The sequence below is a fragment of the Naegleria fowleri genome (genome assembly GCF_008403515.1).
Source record: "Naegleria fowleri strain ATCC 30894 chromosome Unknown tig76, whole genome shotgun sequence".
NCBI lineage: Eukaryota > Heterolobosea > Eutetramitea > Acrasida > Naegleriidae > Naegleria > Naegleria fowleri.
Window position 1 is genome coordinate 1 of NW_025408008.1, and position 19,867 is coordinate 19,867.

The following is a 19,867-nucleotide window of genomic DNA, read 5'->3' on the forward strand; positions in this document are numbered from 1 at the left end:
CATACTAAATTATCTCTGAACTTGTCTTGTGTCCGTTTAAAGTCTTTGTCGATGTTGAGGGTTGTTTTATTTACAAGGAAAAGAAGGTGAAATGAGAAAATCTACAGTTAGATTGAAGAAATTTAAATAGATCGGTTTTGGGATTGGATCGGATTGACTGATAGAAAGTTCAAAAATAGTCGCTGGAGCAATCCGATCCAATCCTTCGATCCTGGTTAATTAAATTACCTCATTGTAATTGTGGCATAATTATTATTATTCCATAAGAGCAGCGAGCTCTTTTCCAGCTCTTCATCTTCCTTATTTGTGGTTGTTACAGGTTTTTAACAACCTTCTTTCCTCTCAGTCGTCGATAGGTTTTCTTGAGGTAATTGAAGAGCTTTCATTTCCTCTTTATGAATGGCATCCTCCATTTGTTCCAATTCGTCCAATAATTCTCCTTCATCCATGACAGGGCCAATATTTTGACCAAGTGCTTCAGATATTTGATTTGCATCTTCCAAACTGTTAATTTACATTATTTCAACGTTGACATACGAATTATGTAATCATAATGAAAAGGAAAATTCAATCAATTATTGAATGAAGTAATTCACAAATTTCGTTAAAATTAATTAATAAATTATGGTTCAAAATGGAAAAGAATTCCACAAGATAAAACTTACGTTTCTCTGACATCATCCATGACATTCTCAATATCCTCAGCAGTCATTCCTTTATATACCTTCTTAATGGCATCAGAGGTTTCTTTTTGAGTCTTGAGTGTCTCAGCATTAATGACTGCTTCCTCCAATGCAAGCAATGTTTGCTCAAGATTTTGTTTTGTGAATTCGTTGTAATTGAGTTTGATATTGCTTCTTCTTTTTCACACATTGAGCAGCTGCGGTTCGGTTTCCTTCTTGTAAAAGGCTCTTGCTTTGGAATCTTCATCTGCACATTTCTTTTCTAATAATTGTTCTCTTTTTCTAGTGTTGAAATTGTTTCATGAATATTATTTATGGATTTGTTATGTGCTGGTTGGGTATCTTCTGTTTTAGTATCCTTTTTTGTAGAACCACTGCCTATCCTCATGGAAATATATGTTGTTGAGCAATTCAATCATCCAATTTTAATGTATGCATTTAAAATTATCAAGTAATAGTTATGTCCACATAAATCACGAGTGCATCAATGATCATTATTCATATTTCATATTTAAATTATTATTCATATTATAATTATTGGTTCAAAATGGTCATCATACAACTCCGAAGTTAAAATCTCATTATTCATCCCACTTACCCCAAAGCCATGATAATCCCCATACCATTTTCTATGTTTTTTATAAATCCTTTGCTGTTGTCGTTTCTAAGGAAGGATGAACGGAATGAACGGTCAGATCGTGAATGGTGATGATTCCAGTAGCGAAAGAAGATTCAACGGATTATTCAATATTTTTAAAAATAGATCTTTCATGTTCCTCCAAACAACTAGTAATTCGAATTGTTGCGGATGATACACTTGGTTGATAGAAGAATCCTGCAATGATTCAATAATGATTCACTCTTTATTATAGGATTGGATACTTGGAACCTTTTCCTGAAGAATGTACATTACACCCCAAATGAAAGGAATGGCAAAAGATTTGAAAAAAAATTCAAAATGAACATGAGAACCTTACTGATGGCAAGTCTTGTGCCAGCTTCAGTGGTGGGCATGTTTTGGGGATTGTCAAAATAAAAGCTATGCCAAGGAAATGATTGGGATGGAAAAGAAAGCGAGAGAGGATCCGTTGTTTGCTGTATGTGTTGAAGATGATGATTTTTGAATGTTCTTATTGATTTTCGGAATGAATTTTCATTTGAAATTTTAAAATTGAAATAATGGTTCTTGAATTTCAACGTGTGGATGAATATAATGATGATGATTTAATTTATTATTAATTTTCAAAAATGTTCAATCATGTGAATGGCGGAACATCATGATTAACATGTGGTAACAATTTATTAATTTTCATGCTAATTCTGATTAGATCTTTAAGGAAAACAAGGAAAGAGTGGATGCTGGATTACCACCGCTACGACCAGAAGAGGTGCCACAAGACATTCAAAAAATATATCGAAATTATTTTGACAAGGAATTTCAAAGATACGAACGAAATAAGTTTGCACAAGAGGATGAAGAATAGGACTATCATTACCACAGCAACAATCATTACCCAACATTGTTTTCCACCAAATTTAATGATGCGATCATTAGTGCTCAGATGTTATTTCGACATGATGTCTTTGAGTACATGACATGCAAAAATCATTGCGAATTTCATAAAGTCACACGTGAACATCAGACAGCGTTCTTCAACTGAAACCAATCCCACTCATATTATGAACTCCAATTTAGCAAATTGTTTTGCAAGACATCACTCGTCTTTACACAAAATATTTCGATTGCTTTTATTCATGACTTCTAACAATCCGAGAGTTATTAATGGTGAACAGGAATAATCAAAAGCAAAGTGACATGTCAACACGTTCTAAGGTAGTGTTTACATTTAATATTTTCAGAATACTTGAGACATGTAACTTTTCAGAATTTTAATACTATTTCCAAACCTTAAGCATACCATCACGAGAGGCAGTCAACAAGAGAGGTTGGAAATGGCCTTTTGATACTCCAGACACAACTTCAATATCAGTAATTGTGTCCAAGTGATGTGTAGCAATGGGTTGTGAGAAAGTACCTCCCTTTCCTCTGTTGCTTGTTGTACTTGAGGTGAGAGATTGATCGGTTCGTTGGAGTGACATCACATCCTCAGTAAATACCGTACAGTTATCTTCCTTCTTAGCACCATACATAAATGCTTGTTGAGAGGCGCCACTGACAACATAACTCTGATCAATTTTGTTCACATCCCAGAACCTCACAATGCCATCACTGCTGCCAGAATAAAAACATCCATCATAATCATTCACATATAAAGCATTAATATCAAAGGTAGGCTCCTCTGTCGAAAATTGTTTTCTCTCCTCATAATCTTTTTAATTTCTCCAATGGCAAATTTATCAGAGCCGTATGGCTGATCGATATTGGGTGTGGTGTGTGGAGTTGGTTGACTCTTCTTTCTAGTGTCAGAACATCTGAACTTGTATAAGGTTTGTTGTGTTTCCAAACTCCATAAATTAATGTCATTGTTTTGAGATGCGATATATACAGACGGAGATGAGAATGAACTGGTCAAAACGCTATTCTTACAAATGCTAATTCTGTTAATGGCACTTTCATTAATTCGCGTATTGGAAACGCTAATTTGATATCTCAAGTCCCACAATGTGAGGAATCCACGCTTCGTCGAAGAAATCACCCAAGGTTCATTGTCGCCACAACAAATTTCTGAGATTGGTCCCTGTTCGAGTGCCTCTTTTGATTTCCATGAAAATGCCTCTCTGGCAGCTCTTGGATCGATACCTACAACCATTCCATTTTGATTTCCACAAATTAGTAATGGTTGATTTCCAATGTTGAGAGGTCTCACCACATTAATGGATGCTTCTTGAGTTTTTGACCCGCTTGAAGATTGCACAAATATTGCACCACTATCCGAAATGGTTATAGTGTACATGGTAGTGCCTAAATCTGCGCTGAATACGTGAATCCATCCCTTATCTGTGCAAGCAGCAATGAGAGGAGATGTCACATTGAGAATTGCCACCGAGTTCACTCTTCCTCCTCCTTGAATGATGGTATACGTCATTTTAGAATTCATTGCAAAATCTCTTTCAGTGTTGGTGAGATCCCACAATCTTACTGTTCCATCGTTGCCACCTGTCACAAACCAATACAAGCTGTCGTGAACTGAAATTTCATTGACAGATCCTTTGTGTTCTGTGGATTGGCCAAACAAGTTACCATTTGGTCTCCATTTTCCAATAGTGGAGGCTTTTAAGAGGATTTGTAATATTCTTTGGGAAGTCGTCATTATCTTTTGTTTTGGATTTTGGTTTTCCTGACATTGAGAAGAATGTATTCCATTCATTATTATACTGCTTGGATTGTGATGGTTTTGATGGAGCTTGATTATTTTGTGTAATACTTGATTGCAGACTAATATAGGGACTTTCTATTGGTGTGAAATGTGTAAAGTGGAAGATTCAATTGTACCACACTACCACTATCGATGTTGGTTTGGTTTTCGCCATCATTGTTATTTTCCCAAGATTTTGACAGTACGGCTGTTGCCACTTGAGAGAGGTACGGTAAAATGGTCTCCAATTTGTCAACCTCTTCGGGTGAAACCTGAGGCAACTTTTGTGTTATTAAAGTTTGGAAAGGTTGACGAGAGGAAGCACTAAGGTCTTCCATAAGAAGCTTAATAGCTCGATCAAATGTATCACGTGCTATTGGTTGAGTAATGCTTTCAAGCAGCGAATATTCCGTAATAATCATTATGCTTTGAGCCAAATGTGGTTTCAGAATATCAAGCAAGAAACAACTAGTGTCAGCCATTCCCAATTGCTTGCTGGCTGCCGAGAAAAAGGCAATTGCATTATATCGTATCCAAGTGTTAGGGTGGTAGAGCAAATATGAAACTTTTTAGCAATGTCTACAATTGTCGATTTTTCAAACATGCCCAATTCACACAGTGCAACTAGACCATTCAAAGCTTGATCTATAACAAATTCCTGAACGTCATAAAGAGCTTGCATGATACATGGCAAAATGAATTCTTTGAGCGAGGTTGGACCAACAAAAATCGAAATGCCAACAATTTGTTCAAAGAATGCATGTCTCAATCTCCATTGTCGTGAATTGAGGAAAGTAATCACCATTGGCAATACAAAGTCGTTGGTTTTTCTTCGTCCATAAAAAATACATAAAGGTGTAATATTCTTCAGAAGAGATCGTTTCACAACTGTACATTGATCCATTGAGAGTTCCAAAACTCGTGATCCAATCTCGTCTTGCAAGGAGTTTAGCTCACTGTCATATGTTCCTTTTATCATGACTTGATTATTGATATTTTGGTTAATTATTTGACTCATTTCTAAAAATCTTCTTGCTTGATAGGCAAGCAATGGCAAATTTTCAGCAAATGTCACTCTCACTAAATCAGATTTGTCAGTACAAATAATTTTCAAAGCAGGAAGAATGTAGTCATTAAATAAATTAGAGTCGCTTGGAGGGAATGCGGTGATCTTGGTCAAAATATATGTGAGTGTGTCTATCGCTTTTGATTTAACGAGAGGAGCTTGGTCATTCAACAAAGCACAAGTGTATGGTATCAATCTTTCCAATTTTGTGTAGTTGGAAGAAAAGTCTGCAAGTTTTTTCATGAGGTCAAGGCCTTGTACTCGAACGCTCACACTTTGAGCATTTCGAACACTCGAGCAAAGAAGAGTTGCAATAATTTCAATACCCTCATGGGTGGTTTGTGATTTTCCCAGTTTTTCCCGTTATTAAATTTTCTTCTTTCAGAGAGCTTTTCGATTTTGTTGTTTGAGGAGGGCGTTTTCTCTTTGTTTTCTGTATCGTCTAAATTGTGATTAAATTTCTTTGTATCTGATATAAGTTCAGGGAGAGAGTTTTTCTGGATATATCCGGTATATTCTGGTGCATTCGTTGCGTTCAGTGTGTCAGAGCTTTTTGAGCTGTTTTCACAGTAGAAGATATGCTTTGATTGCTAGGGCTCTTTCCAATTTCTGATGATTCCGATAATTCTTCGATAATATTGTCATACATTTCAGAAATTGTTTGAATTCTCTTGTCACAATTTTTGTCTAGCATTTGAATCATTACTTTCTCATGAATATATTTGAAATAAATAGGGAAAATGGTCGGTGTATATTTTGTAATATATTCTTCTGCTGAGAGTCGTTTGTTTGGATCCAAATCGAGCATGTGTAATCATCTCTCTAACATCTTTATCTTCGACTCTTTCCAATAATTTTGAGAAGTGTTCGGTGTCTCCTTTGCGATATGCCAGAAGTTGGGAATAGTCAAAGAGCGCTTCACCATCGAGGAAAAGCTGCGCAATGACACATCCAGCACTAAATATATCCATCTTTTCAGTGATTTCTTCTGTGTTAGATGTTGTGTTGTTGTTATTCGAATCCGTTGATGATTGATTGCCACTCGAAGGAGGGACAATGTATCCTCATTAATTAACATGCTTTGATCTAAACCGTTGTTATCAATCATGACAAATGCGTTTGCCAACGATTTGGTACTTGTGAGTGGCGTTGCTGACGCAGTGTTTCCGATACCATAAACTTGTGATGTTGGACAAAACCGTTCAGGAGCCAATAAACAAATTCTTCTTCCGGATGTATCAAAATAATACGAAAAGAATGAAGGATCATCATCGGGAATTCGTGATGGTTTGAAAGGAGCCAAATCAGTCAGAAAGACCCAATCCCAAGCAGTCAAAATTACATTATCTGCTTTCAAATCGCCATGATAAAGTCCAAGTTTATGAATCTGACTCAATCCTTGCAAAATTTGAAAAGCAATCCAACGTTTCCCGATGGCACTGAAAAACGGTCGGGTACTGATTCTGTCTGCCAAGTTGCTATAACAATATTGTCGAACCAAATAACCAGCCTTGTCGGTCTCCACCATTCTATTATAACTCAACACGTTGGGTTGATTCCTCAGACTCAATTTCTCATTCAATATTTTCAATTTGGCATGATGAGGTGCGAGAGCGAGAGGCGGATCATCCTCTCTCTTCAAATATACCTTTACCACCACTGGCATACCCTCTTCCGTCCAACATTGGACACTCTTGAGTAATCGACCTCCTCCAAGAGGGTGATCCTGAACTAAACCTTCAGCCAAGTCTTGCAAGTGAAGTTCTTGCACAGAGCCGCTCACAGCGAGTTGATTGCCCATTTTTTTGTGCTGAAATTGAATTTCAAAAGCCGATCAGCGAGACTTCTCGAAAGACTCAAGACACACAAATAGAAATCTTTAGAATCTTTTTCAATCTTTGGATGATCATTGTTCATGCATCATTTCAAGGACATTGTTGGACACTCTCACTTTGTTTTTCCTTTTTCAGGAATGGGAGATTTCTCATTCCCTGATTTCTCCTTAATACAAAAAATTGAGCGCACTGTAGCACCCTTAGAAAGAAAGGCGGTGAAACATTCTGTTCGGTACTCGCTCTCTCGCGATACGATAATATATCCAAAGCCAAGAACAAGGTTTTTCTCGTTCGTGGCTACAGGCTACTTCGTACTCTACTGTATTGATCAATTAATTAGATCTAGCACCTTTATGGGAAAGTGGAGATTGAATGACAGAGCATAGTCATCCGAGTACTGCTGATCAGTCAGCTCATCCTCCTAGTCATCCCTCTGGATCCTTCTCCAAGAAGAAGGCTCCAACTGTTTCGGGCAACAACGCAATCCATCCAAAAGCCAATGTTTACAAAAAAAGAGGCCTGTACTCCAGCAATTCGGTGGTTCCGGTGAGTGACTCCTTTGATGATGTTAACTCTTCACAATTCAAAGAAGGCACCTTTGGGAATGAACAAGATCATTCCTTTTTCGAGGACAAGATTCAACAATTTTTCATGTTCATCAATGCGTTGAAATTGGAACGTTCCATTCATCCTCTGTTGTGTTTGAGTCTTCATTTGATGATGATTTATCAAACACTTTCATTGGGAATTTCCGTTGACGATGGTTGGGGCGAATATGGAAGATATATTGTGCATGCTCTTGTTGCTCCGAGAACGTTTGGGTTTCAATTTTTGCCATATAATGATTTTGTTGCATTGTTCGCAATTATGTGCTTGGTTGAATGTATCGGAATGATCATCATCTTCTTCACTTATCGATCTCTAATTTATGGTAGCAAATATTGGAAAAAAATTCGAACTGCTGGTAGAAGTGTTTTTGCCATCATGACATTCCTTTCATTGCCAATGGTAAGTCTTGTGAAAAACTACTTCATTGTTTACCCACCGATAATTGTTTATTACTAACACATGCCATCATTTATTGTCATCCCCTTCACGAACCACTTGTGCATGAATCCATCACAACAATATTCCTATGATCGACAAAAAAGACATTTGCTTTAATGCAAGGATTTTGGGGCTGTGATTATTCAAAAACAGTTGAAATTCAGAAAGGTGTCCAAATATTTGTACTTTCCAGCTTTCCAACTGAAGCATGTTGGGGAACCATGAATGCCGTTTTTCCATTCTTTCTCTTATATTGGTGCTCATTCAAGTGGTGATCACAATGGGAACCGTCATGATTTTTTGTGACACTTTCATTACATCTAAAGCAAAATTCTTATTATTGGATCCATTTCTCATTTCATATGTGATTGGCTCGAATCAGCTTTATTTAATCATCTCCATCGTGACACCAAAATTTGTTAGCTTTTAAGGCCCATTTATTTTGCAATATTTTCTCTTGGATTTGTAATCCTTTTATTCCGTAATTTACCATTTGTGAGAAGAAGAGCCAATTCTGTGTATGGTGGTGTTGGGTTTGCGAGAATTGGAGTTGCTGTTGCGTCGTTAATTGCCTCACTGGTAAATGCTAGCGATTCATGGGATCTTGGGCTTGGACTTGCATTTTGCCCTCCTGTACTAGCCTTGATAGGCTTTGTTATTGGATTTTTGGTGACAGATTTCTACACGAAATATCTTTTCAACAGAGGTCATGAAATGGTAAAGCTTGCCCTCACACACGACACACGAATTCATAATCGAGACTTTAAAGCAGTGTGTGCCTTTCTGCAATTTTCAATGAAAGGTATTAATGAACACAAACGATTGGTTTCAGATTTTATTGAAACATCTCAACATGCAGATTGGCTAGATGCTCATATGAAAGTTCTTTTTTCTCTTTTTTTGAAAGATGTTTCACATTCTCCTCATTACTTCATTTCTCTACAACTTCTTAAAAGAGCCGAAAAACAACCCTCTTCCAGCATATTTATGAAATACAATATTTTCATAAGAACAAGGGAAACTGAAAAATGTTTATCAAACGGACGTTTAAACAGCGCCCATTCAGAAATTATTCTAGAAGGGGTTAAAATTAAGATGCGCAAGCTGAGATATTTGATCATTCAATTCTGGAAGAATTTACTTGCATCCATGGATGTCAATGATTTGATCCAAAACATTCAATCTCTAACATCAGATTGTGATATCGCGTTCAATAATCTAATATTAGAAAATGAGGATGATCCATTCTTTCAAAAACTTTATACTGAATATCAAGAAGAATTAAGTTTTAATGTACTAGACACCGGAAATGGATCAAAGGAAATTCCAAATACAACCAAAGAAACTGAAAATAATGATCAACTATTAGATGTTCCTATGATGGATGATAATTTAGATTCAGTATCACAAGTAGCAGAGGAAACAGTGGACAAACAACAAGAAATTGTTTCCAATGCCATTAACAAAAGAGAGGTGAACCGTCTACTATTTTATTTTCTTGTTACATTTGGAATTGTGTCAACTGGTTTTATAATTGTACTACTATCAGTCACGCTTCCATTGTTGAGCTATTTCACAAATTTGGATGTACTGACAACCACTGTACCACTTCCATCATTACCTTACTTCACAGTTGTTAATATTGAAAGTAGAAACATTTTAAAAGCATCCGATTCAGTTTCATATTTGAGGGCCCTGAATTTTGAGTTGGAACAAGTAGAGAACGTTGAATTGTTATTTGATAGTGGAATATATGATCAAGAAATCATGGCGCTATTCAATAGTAATGACAAGAAATTCATTGTAAGTACCACAATAATATTCAGAGGAAACTATGTTAATAATTGCATATAGATCGACGATGGTCTTACTCTCGAGCAAAATTGTTCCAATTCATGGCTTGTTAAAAGATGAAACGAATCATTTATCCAAGAATTAACAACTCCTCTCTAGTACCCACAGACAATTACTTTGAATTTTTGAAGTCTAATATTGAATTTCTTACTGACTACTTTCAGAAATTCTTTTCCGAGAGTTATGTAATCCAAATCATACACAATCAGCAAGCTCGGACTGCATATATTATTGTGAGCTCTGGAATTTTTGTGCATATTTGCTCTATGTTATGACATTTGCCACATTTGCATTCATCTTTGTTCGACAAAGAAAGCTGATCATACAGTTGTTCAAGAGAGTTCCAAAAGAAGAAACTAAAAGATAATATCGAATCTGGAAAAGCAATCTACTGCAAAGATTGTTAGTACTGACAAGCTTGTGTCGGCTTCACATTCGTTCTTTGTAATAGCGTTTATTTGTTTCCTTTTGACATGTTGTGCATTATCATTAACCATGGCTGATGGTATTAATAGCTTTAAGGCTCACTTTATTGGCTTGAAGAAACTTCAACTGGCTGCGACTGCAATGCGATTGTCTCAAAGTTTGAGGTATAAGTTATGGAACAAATTGGAAATTGGAAATAATTACACGCAAGAAAAAGATGGTGGCGACTCGTTAATTTCTACATTGGAAGAGTTCGATAGTGTATGGAACTCATTTCGTTTTGGGTCAGCTTTTGATGGATATCAAAGCATGACAGATTATTCTTCGAGTATGAAAGACTTAATTTTACAAAAGAATAACATGAGTTGTGATGAATTTAACTGCCTTTCATTGGACGACCAAGTTGCCAAATTCAGGTCAAACATTCTGATGTACAAGGATCTCTCTCAAAACCTCACGGTTTCTCATATTGGTGATTATCACTCCTTTTTGAGACAAGATAGTTTTGAGCTTGTCATGACCTTCAGTAACATTACGCAATTATTAAGACGTACTCTCGAATCGAGCCGCTCTTTGATGACCATTGTTGTGGTTGTGATTTGTTGTCCCGTATTGCTTATTGCTTCCTTTTTCTTATTCACAAATGTTTCGACTATGCAAGAAGAAAATTTTAGAATGAGAAAACTTTTCAATTATGTTCAATGGGAGATTATTGATGCCAATGATGAAATTCGAAATTATATTTTCTTTTATTATTTATCATCTGGAGTTGGACGGGCCAAAGTAAAACAAAAGATATCGAAAGAGAGAGCGGTGTTGGAGGCGGCTTTGACATGTGCCACAATTTGCAGTGCTGGTGGAACTATTGATATTTTCAACTCGTCATCTGAAAAATTGTTTGGATATCGGTACGTATGATCACTCTTCTTCACATTAAGTTTTTGAGATCAACTTTATACTTGTTACCATATATATTACGTTGAAATGGTCGAAATGTTTCATTTTGTAGTGGCGATCAGATTATTGGTTTTCACTTGTCGAAATTATTTGACAAAGAATCTGCATCAAAACTTGAACCGATATTAGCAAAGGTAAGTATATAGATTAAGAATGCAAGATTAAAATGAAATTTCAATCAATTGAATGTTTAATTGAATTGTTAATTTTTTAAATGGAACAATTAAAGATGGCATTCAGCGCGGTGAATTACGCAGAAACGATTGAAATCACTGGTCAAAAGAAGAATCAAAGTAAATTTCCTCTCGAGCTCAGAATTTCGGTTGGAGTTTTAGATGGAAGAAATATTATTGCTTGTTTTATGCGAGATATTACTGAATATAAGAAACAAACAAAGGAGCTGGCAGAAGAAAAAAAGAAAAGGTATGTATTGTATGAAGAATTTTTTGGAATATAGCATGAATTATCTTGTGCAATTATTTGTCTTGTCATGACGAACGAATGTCAAAGTGAATCCCTATTATTGAACATTATGCCTGAGAGTATAGCTCAACGCTTAATTGCGGGAGAAACTTTTATCGCAGACAAATACGAAAATGTGACCTGTTTTTTCAGCGATTTATATGGATTGTTGGATTTAAATCTTTCTGCATATGAATTAGTTCAAACTCTAAACTTAATTATTCACAAATTTGATGATTTGACTTTAGCTTCAAATGTGGAGAAAATCAAAACCATTGGCTCCAAATATTTCTGCTGTGGAGGGTTGAAACCAGATTCTGAGACAGAATTATCTCACTTGGAACGAATGTTTGATTTTGCGATTCAATTATTTGATATTGTTGATTCATTTCGTGACGAGAACGGCCTTAATATTGGATTGAAGGTTGGTATGCATGTTGGTCCAGTAGTGGCAGGCATTTGTGGTCTGCTGAAATATGCATTTGATGTAAGTATTAATCTCGTCGTTCTGAATAGACATTCTTTATTTTCGAATTGCACGGCGCTTGTCATTCTTTTGATAGATTTGGGGTGATACTGTGAACATTGCGTCAAGGTAAATATTTTTTTGCAATCTAGTTATAGCCAAAGAAAATGATAAAAAATTTTTATGAATTTATATCCACAACTTGAATAGAATGGAGAGCACATGTCCAACAGGTCACATTCAAATTACATCCACATGTTATCACAAATTGAAAGACTTTTATAAATTCCAAGAAAAAAGTGTTGAAGTCAAAGGAAAAGGTCTAATGCAGACCTATCTTTTCAAACCAGCAAGAAACAGTGCTTCTCCAACCGTTCTCACTCATGATCATCATACCGACCTCTATAGCTCTCGAGACAGTGTTGGTTCCAAACACAGCTTGAAAGCGTTGTTAACATCCTCCTTTTCTTCAAGGAATGCCATTCAAGACATTCTCGCTGCTGGCAATAATGGTAGCAGCAACATTCAGGAAACGGTTCATCAAGAGTAAGAGACTGTCCAATGGTGTAATGGTGTGTGTTATGAACAGGGACAAGAAATTAGCCTCAAAATGATGACCAAACAATTAAATATATTTATCAATGAGAGATTGAATATACTCGCTTTTGATTTCAACAAATGGAATTTGAACAAGTCTGCCCTTAAAATCCAATGTGTTGGTTGTTATGGATAACGGAATGGTTGTTCCTCCAATAAGATATGACATCTAAATGTCAATAAGATCTTCTTGTTCGGTGGATATGAAAACGAAAAAATGTCTTCAAAATTATCTTCCCTAATTGTTTCCAAGAAATTTCTCTTCGTGTCTGTCGGAGTGATTGTTTTGATCTATCTGGTCTCGTGGATGAATTTTAGAGCCAAATTGTCCTCATCAGTGCCATCTTCATCGCTTGAAGTTTCCTCTTCATCATCGGCAGGTAAACTTGAAATGATAAATTCCGATAACGAACGAGTAACATCATCATCATTAACGACCACCACGACCACTACCACTACCACCACTAAAGAACAACATGATGAAACTCCATCCTCTACGACTCTTCCGACCTCCTTTATCTATGATGATAATTTAAAAGGCTCATCCATTGAATCTTTCATTTCATCACCCGTATCATTAATTTATATTTATGCTCCATGGTGTGGACATTGCAAAGCCTTTGCTCCGACCTTTGCAAAATTAGTGGACAAAATTAAGGAACAATTTGGAGGAAGAATAAAAGTAGCGAGAGTGAATGGTCCCGATAATTATGAAAGTGCAGTGGTCAAGTTGGGAGTGAGAGGATATCCTACATTGGCCTTTTTTAGAAATGGTGAGATGAAGACGAAATTGTTTTATGAAGGGAAAAGAAATGTGGAGGATATTGTTAAATTTATTGAAGAAAAGATGTTCGTGGAGAAGAGTGTTTCTGCTGTGAATTGATTCACCCGCTGTTGGACCATTTTCAATTTTGTTCAAGATTCTGTGACATCAATTGATTGTCACAATCTCAAATAACAAACCACTTTACTGTACAATAATTGGAGAATCGTTGATTTTGACTTGTTCGGGGATCAAGACTGAAGCCAACAACGGCCGTTACAAGCTTTTGTCAAGACAAAAAAATAGAGCCGTTACAAACCTGATATCAGACAGCATCATGTCGGATCAAGAAGTCATTCCATCAGAAAGCAAAGATCAATCAGCCAAAGTAACAACCGCAAAGATTCAATCAGAGGAAGAACAGAAGGAACAAATTGATGCAAGCCAAAAACATTTGCAAAATGAAAAAGACACTTTAGATTTATTCAAATCATTCTTGGATGAGAAGGATTCTAAATGGATCATGGAATCTTTGAAACAAAAAGATCCACTCGTGCAAGTCTTATCGGAATTGAAGCCTGAGGAACGTATTAGATATTTCGTTAAATTTGCTCTCTCCCAAAATGAGTTGTATCATTCACAAGTTTCCAAATCAGATCGTGATGATCAATACAATGAATGGAAATCAGATGTGGGTGACACCAATCTCTTGGAAAATTTACATCATAAAAACTCAAAAGTGGCGCGCTCATTGGGAGAGATAGTTTTCAAAGAGGATCATACGAATCTCATTACATTGATGAACAAGTTATCAAACAAACCTGTTATCTTTATATGGAAGCATAAGAAAATTCCATGGTTCAAATATGTGGATCAAGCAGAATACATTTGGAAAACTACTGTGGAACGAGTGCAGAGAGCTCATGGTGAAAAATTACTCGAGGATCGAGAGAGTGTGTTGTTGGAATTTGCAATTCAAATGAGTTCAGGTCCATCGGATTGGGAAATTGAAATTTGTCAAGAATATGACCAAAAGGATGAACATTTAGATTTGAATGTGGAGCAATCTGTGTATAAATTTAAAAAGGACTCAGTATTTCCAAATGGTTTGAATATCGACAGCGTTGGAGCGTTGCTTTGAGCAATGTGCTGTTTACAGATAGATGAACAACTCTTGGAAGAATTCTACTGTCATCGTTGATTGGCGGCGCTTAAATAAGAGGTCAACAATTTCTTGAAATCAGCCAAAATAAATGGTTTGTAAACAACATCATCAAAACCTTGTGAGAGTAAAGTGTCTCTTGGTTCCCATGTGTTGGCTGTGATGGCAATGATTGGTATTCGTTGCATTTCTTCTTTTTCATGATGTCGATATTTCATATAATTTCGAATCATTTCACATGCTTCCTTTCCACTGTAGTTGATAAAATTCAAACGATTCACAAATGGTTTGTGGTTATAAGTAAAATGTTAAATTCAAAATGTCCAATAATGTTATGCCAAACTTACCTCAGAATGGGCATGAAACAATCCAACAAGACCAAATGATATGATTTTTGTTTGAACTTTTCAAAACATTCCATTCCATCATTGGAAGTGTCAATATCTTTGAATCCAATGATTTGCAACATTTTCATCAATACTTTTCGATTCACTGCATTATCATCCGCCAACAACACTGAGAATTTGCTAAAGTCAAAATTGCATTCTTCCTCCGCATCCGTCTTTGTTTGGTTTGAATTTGGTTCAGGTGTGCTACCGGTGTCTCCCTCAACAGAGCGAGGGCAAGAATTGGCCTCACGAATGTTTTCCTCAATTCTTTTAAATAATTCTATTAATTCGCCAAACTTGATGGGTGTAGGAAGATAGTGTTGATCTGGAAACGATCGTTTGACTCCTTTGAAAATTGTTGGAATTATGATTTGTTTTGCATTTTTGGAATTTCCAAAATGATCTTGAATCCCTTCATATTCTCGTTCTGGAACAAAAAAGAGAGAACATAATTCTTCCTTGTGAGAATTTTCACATTTTCCAACATCCCCGAACTGATGGTCAAGTTTAAACGATTCAAAACTTTCATAACATGAAATTGTTTGTACTCTCTTCATCAAAGAGAGGTAATCCTTCAACACACTTCTAAAACAAGGGTCAGGATCTATAATTGTGACTTGATAGGTCAAGGTATTTTCTGACAGGAACATGTCAATGGTTTTTTCAATTTCTGAATTGTCACCTGTCTCGAGAGGTAAAATAACTGTCATTGTAGTTCCAACGCCCACTTCACTCTTGACCTTAATATGTCCTTTCATTTTTCGAATTAACATTTTAGTGATGCTAAGTCCAAGACCATTTCGATTGGTGTGAATTAAACTGCTTCCTCCATCAGTGAGTTTCCTTAAATTTTCAGATTGGTTGAAATATTGTTCAAAAGAGGATCCAAATTCGTTCTGATCTTGGGTTTGATCGTGGGTTTGATCGATCACACTGTAAGGTTGAAACAGTTTGTGGATTTGATCCTGTGAGATTCCACAGCCCGTGTCCGTAAATTCCAAACGAACATGGGTGATAGGATTTAACAAGTTTTCAAGACTATTCCTCTTTCTTTGTTTTTGAATAGGTTCGAGTTCTTCTAAAGTGGCAAGTGAACAATTTACTCTCACGAAACCCTTGTTCGTGTATTTAATGGCATTCGAGATGATATTCATAATGATTTGACTCAATCGAACAGAATCCCCACGAAAGATTTGTGGCATGTTTGATACTTGATAAAAGAGATACAATGAAATTTGTTTTTCATGAGCCAATTGCGAAAACACTCCAACCAAGGAATCCAATAAGAGTTTCAAATTGAATGGTTCATGTTTCAATTGAATCTTTCCCATTTCCAATGAACTCATTTGCAATGACGACGACAAGATGTGAAGCAATAAACTAGCATTTTCCTTAATATCTTCAATGATTTCTCCAATTTCACGATGATTGACAAAGCAATGTTTACATCCGTTCAAACACTTCTCTCCCTCAAAATGATGATTCAACACTTGTAAACTTCCCATAATGCAATGCAATGGATTTCTCGCTTCATGACTCAAATTGGCAATGAATTTGGTTTTCTCTTCATTCTTAAATCGCTCATTCGCTGCTTTAAATTGTTGCATGGAATATTCTCGATTTTTGAACGCCAAAAAGTGCGAAAACATGTTCGATCCAACCATCACCGCGTATTGTAAACAAAACATGTCGACCAATCGTCTCTGAAAGAATGACCATTCCAAATCTGACATTTCCACTCCTCTCGAAGAAAGGTACGTCACCAACAATGAGAATAGAATTGTAAATGGACCATTCCACTTGTAAATCACGTACTGTTTTTGATGATGACTCGGAAAGATACAAGCCACAACAATCATCTTGTAAGTGGACAAGATGTAACTCGGAAACCAAGGTCCATAATACATTTGTGTCATGAATTGATGCGCGAATACACACAACATGTGTGCCACATTGATCATCACGAGTGAATAACCTGAGAAATAGTTTCTCTCCGAACGAAATTTGTGAAAATTTTGTTGTTCTTGTTTCATTAAGGAATGTAACAAGTAGTGAACGATCATCTCTCCCACATAACAAAGGACGAACACGGTTGGATTTTCTCGGCAATAAAAGTAACCGATGAGGATGGGAACGAGAACCAATAAACGTCCTGCCTTCAAGTGTTGATCCTTTTGAAGGATTAAATGTTCCGTAATTCTTTGACTACTAATACTGATGTTGTTGTTGTTATTGGTATCAACATGTGGTTCATTCTCTTCGTTCGTCGTCGTCGTGTGGTCATGAACATGTTTGTTTGTATGATTTGTATGATGATTCATGCGTCTTGTGGAGTGTTGCTGAAAGAATTGACTTTGATATTGCACGACGGTATCGAAAGAAGACAATGTCGTGTTTTTTGTTTTTTTTGGTGAATATTTGCCGCTTTGCACGACTTTTTTGGATTGTACGAAAACGTTCGATTTGGCACCAAATCCATTATAAGGAATGACCGTAGATTTGTGTTGGTGTGATCGACACTGAGGGAGTGAGGTTCTGGCTCTCTTCAGAAACAATTAAGGCAATTTGGCCAATTGGAGCTGACGCAAGGGTTCATTCACTGATTTTGGTTGTGAGGTTGTTGTGGATAATGAGGAGGAGGAGGAGAATGGACATGAGCAGCTGTCGTGGTAGAGGTGCTGGTGGTGGTGTGGTTATTGACATGAGGAGGATGATGAAAATAATGTTGTGAATAGTAATCTAAAATGTTGGTAAACACTTGTTTCAAATAATCCACCACAAAGGGTTTGTAAATGACATGATCGAAACCATTCGATTTGAGCACTTGTTCACTTTCAAAGTTGTTGGCAGTGACTGCAATGATTGGAACTCGCGTGTGAGTTTGTTTCTCTAAATTTCGAATCATTTCACACGCTTCTCGTCCACTCAGAATGGGCATGTAACAATCCAACAAGACGAGTTGATATGCTTTTTGTTTGAACTTTTCAAAACATTCCATTCCATCATTGGAAGTGTCAATATCTTTGAATCCAATGATTTGCAACATTTTCATCAATACTTTTCGATTCACTGCATTATCATCCGCCAACAACACTGAGAATTTGCTAAAGTCAAAATAGCTTGTGGTCGATGTCGATGTCGTGGTTGTTGTTTCGGAACTTTTGTTTGCAGCCACCAGAGAGGATTCTTCTCCGTTTTCATTGTTCTTCGTTGGTGCAGCAAAATGTGACGACGACGACGATGAGGACGAACAGGAATCGGACACTGCATTCGAAGTATTTGACAACACCTCTGCATTTGGTCGTTGTGTGTTGGTCGACACAAAACTCATAAATTCCACCAATTCACTGGATCGAACAGGTTTTGCAAGGTATTTGATGTCAAAGAATTCTCGTTCTGCTCCTCGAAAGGTGGTGGGCACAAGAATGACATTGTCTTGATGTCCAAGTATGGTTGCCTTCTCATTCAAGAGTACCTTAAAATGTTCTTCCGAACAAAAGATGATTGTTTTCAAATTTGAGGATGAAAGTGACAGGATGGACATTTCTTCCAAACTTGAAAAAGTTTCCAACTTTTTAAGATGTTTGAATAATAAAAGGTAATCGGACAATACATTCCTAAAGCATTCATCTCGATCAATAATGATGGCATTAAATTCGACACCTTCTCCTTGAAGAATCTCTGAAATGGCTTCTGACATGTCATTGGTGGTGTTTTGTAAAGGTAAAATAATGGTGACTTTGGTTCCAACATTTAGAGCACTTTCGACATGAATTTTTCCATTCATCTTGTCAATCAATAACTTGGCAATGCACAAACCAAGTCCATTTCTACTCGTGTTGAGAATGAGACTACTTCCTCCATCGTTGAATTTCATATTTTCTGATTGTTTGAGATATTGTTCAAATCCAAGTGAAATATGATCATCACTTTTTTGTTCAACAATTCGATAAGGTTGGAACAAATTGTCAATTTCTTGTGGTGAAATTCCACAGCCTGTGTCAATAAACTCTAGTTTGACAAATGTGAATGGTGAACTTGTTGAATTCGACAAGCCTTGACACATGTTAAAAATGTTCTCTTCTCTCTCATAAAAATCTTTCAAATCTTGTTCGTTTGCTAAATTACAATTCACTCGCACATAACCATGTTTGGTATATTTCACTGCATTGGAAATAATGTTCATAATGACTTGAATCAATCGTACAGAGTCACCTTTGAAAAATTGAGGAACTTGTGCCACATTAAAAAACGAATGAAGAGAAATGTTTTTCTCATGAGCCAATTGAGCAAAGACACCCACCAGAGAGTCCAACAAGAACTTCAAATTAAAGACTTCACTCTTAGGTTTGATCTTTCCCATCTCGAGAGAACTCATTTGTAACGACGATGAAAGAATATGAAGAAGAAGAGATGCATTTTCATTAATATCTCCAATGATTTCACTAATGGCAGAATTGTTAAAGAAACAGTGTTTACAGGCACCACTACATGTCTCACCCTCAAAATGATGATTCAAAATTTGTAAACTTCCCATAATGCAATGCAGTGGATTTCTCGCTTCATGACTCAAATTGGCAATAAATTTCGTTTTTTCACTATTTTTCACACGAGCTTGTGTTGCGTCTACCTGTTGTCGAGTATATTCGAGATTGGCTGATATGAGAGCATTGGAAAATAAATAGGCACCCACGAGAACTCCATATTGTAAAACAAAGACCTCAAACACTCGGTAACAAAAGGCAGTTTTCATTCTCTCCCATTTCATGTCTCTCCAACAGGTACGAACAGAAAAGGGATACACACGAACACAATACCACAAGTCCACCACAGAGGGCCATCA

At 36.5% G+C, this 19,867-nt stretch overlaps 11 protein-coding genes across 11 annotated transcripts; 5 read left to right on the plus strand and 6 right to left on the minus strand.

The window, feature by feature from the left end:
• Positions 1-323: 323 nt before the first annotated feature.
• On the minus strand, positions 324-712 carry FDP41_010142 (uncharacterized protein; the record flags this gene model as incomplete). Its single annotated transcript, XM_044700408.1, has 2 exons — positions 324-504; positions 666-712. The coding sequence occupies 2 exons, from the start codon at positions 710-712 to the stop codon at positions 324-326; spliced, it is 228 nt and encodes a 75-aa protein (XP_044556252.1).
• Positions 713-1,735: 1,023 nt separating this feature from the next.
• FDP41_010143 (uncharacterized protein) lies at positions 1,736-2,167 on the plus strand (the record flags this gene model as incomplete). Its single annotated transcript, XM_044700409.1, has 2 exons — positions 1,736-1,780; positions 2,012-2,167. The coding sequence occupies 2 exons, from the start codon at positions 1,736-1,738 to the stop codon at positions 2,165-2,167; spliced, it is 201 nt and encodes a 66-aa protein (XP_044556253.1).
• A 412-nt stretch (positions 2,168-2,579) lies between these two features.
• Positions 2,580-3,955, minus strand: FDP41_010144 (uncharacterized protein; the record flags this gene model as incomplete). Its single annotated transcript, XM_044700410.1, has 2 exons — positions 2,580-3,013; positions 3,115-3,955. The coding sequence occupies 2 exons, from the start codon at positions 3,953-3,955 to the stop codon at positions 2,580-2,582; spliced, it is 1,275 nt and encodes a 424-aa protein (XP_044556254.1).
• A 125-nt stretch (positions 3,956-4,080) lies between these two features.
• On the minus strand, positions 4,081-5,309 carry FDP41_010145 (uncharacterized protein; the record flags this gene model as incomplete). Its single annotated transcript, XM_044700411.1, has 2 exons — positions 4,081-4,499; positions 4,616-5,309. The coding sequence occupies 2 exons, from the start codon at positions 5,307-5,309 to the stop codon at positions 4,081-4,083; spliced, it is 1,113 nt and encodes a 370-aa protein (XP_044556255.1).
• A 571-nt stretch (positions 5,310-5,880) lies between these two features.
• Positions 5,881-6,867, minus strand: FDP41_010146 (uncharacterized protein; the record flags this gene model as incomplete). Its single annotated transcript, XM_044700412.1, has 1 exon — positions 5,881-6,867. One exon carries the CDS (start codon positions 6,865-6,867, stop codon positions 5,881-5,883), a length of 987 nt encoding a protein of 328 aa, XP_044556256.1.
• A 406-nt stretch (positions 6,868-7,273) lies between these two features.
• Positions 7,274-9,862, plus strand: FDP41_010147 (uncharacterized protein; the record flags this gene model as incomplete). Its single annotated transcript, XM_044700413.1, has 3 exons — positions 7,274-7,909; positions 8,372-9,751; positions 9,803-9,862. 3 exons carry the CDS (start codon positions 7,274-7,276, stop codon positions 9,860-9,862), a joined length of 2,076 nt encoding a protein of 691 aa, XP_044556257.1.
• Positions 9,863-10,297: 435 nt separating this feature from the next.
• On the plus strand, positions 10,298-12,663 carry FDP41_010148 (uncharacterized protein; the record flags this gene model as incomplete). Its single annotated transcript, XM_044700414.1, has 6 exons — positions 10,298-11,136; positions 11,238-11,319; positions 11,415-11,608; positions 11,696-12,134; positions 12,211-12,242; positions 12,324-12,663. The coding sequence occupies 6 exons, from the start codon at positions 10,298-10,300 to the stop codon at positions 12,661-12,663; spliced, it is 1,926 nt and encodes a 641-aa protein (XP_044556258.1).
• Positions 12,664-12,927: 264 nt separating this feature from the next.
• FDP41_010149 (uncharacterized protein) lies at positions 12,928-13,593 on the plus strand (the record flags this gene model as incomplete). The annotated part of the gene is made up of 1 exon (XM_044700415.1): positions 12,928-13,593. One exon carries the CDS (start codon positions 12,928-12,930, stop codon positions 13,591-13,593), a length of 666 nt encoding a protein of 221 aa, XP_044556259.1.
• Positions 13,594-13,810: 217 nt separating this feature from the next.
• FDP41_010150 (uncharacterized protein) lies at positions 13,811-14,614 on the plus strand (the record flags this gene model as incomplete). Its single annotated transcript, XM_044700417.1, has 1 exon — positions 13,811-14,614. The coding sequence occupies one exon, from the start codon at positions 13,811-13,813 to the stop codon at positions 14,612-14,614; it is 804 nt and encodes a 267-aa protein (XP_044556260.1).
• A 50-nt stretch (positions 14,615-14,664) lies between these two features.
• Positions 14,665-17,345, minus strand: FDP41_010151 (uncharacterized protein; the record flags this gene model as incomplete). The annotated part of the gene is made up of 2 exons (XM_044700418.1): positions 14,665-14,887; positions 14,983-17,345. The coding sequence occupies 2 exons, from the start codon at positions 17,343-17,345 to the stop codon at positions 14,665-14,667; spliced, it is 2,586 nt and encodes an 861-aa protein (XP_044556261.1).
• Positions 17,346-17,620: 275 nt separating this feature from the next.
• On the minus strand, positions 17,621-19,777 carry FDP41_010152 (uncharacterized protein; the record flags this gene model as incomplete). Its single annotated transcript, XM_044700419.1, has 1 exon — positions 17,621-19,777. The coding sequence occupies one exon, from the start codon at positions 19,775-19,777 to the stop codon at positions 17,621-17,623; it is 2,157 nt and encodes a 718-aa protein (XP_044556262.1).
• Between the last annotated feature and the right edge of the window lie 90 nt (positions 19,778-19,867).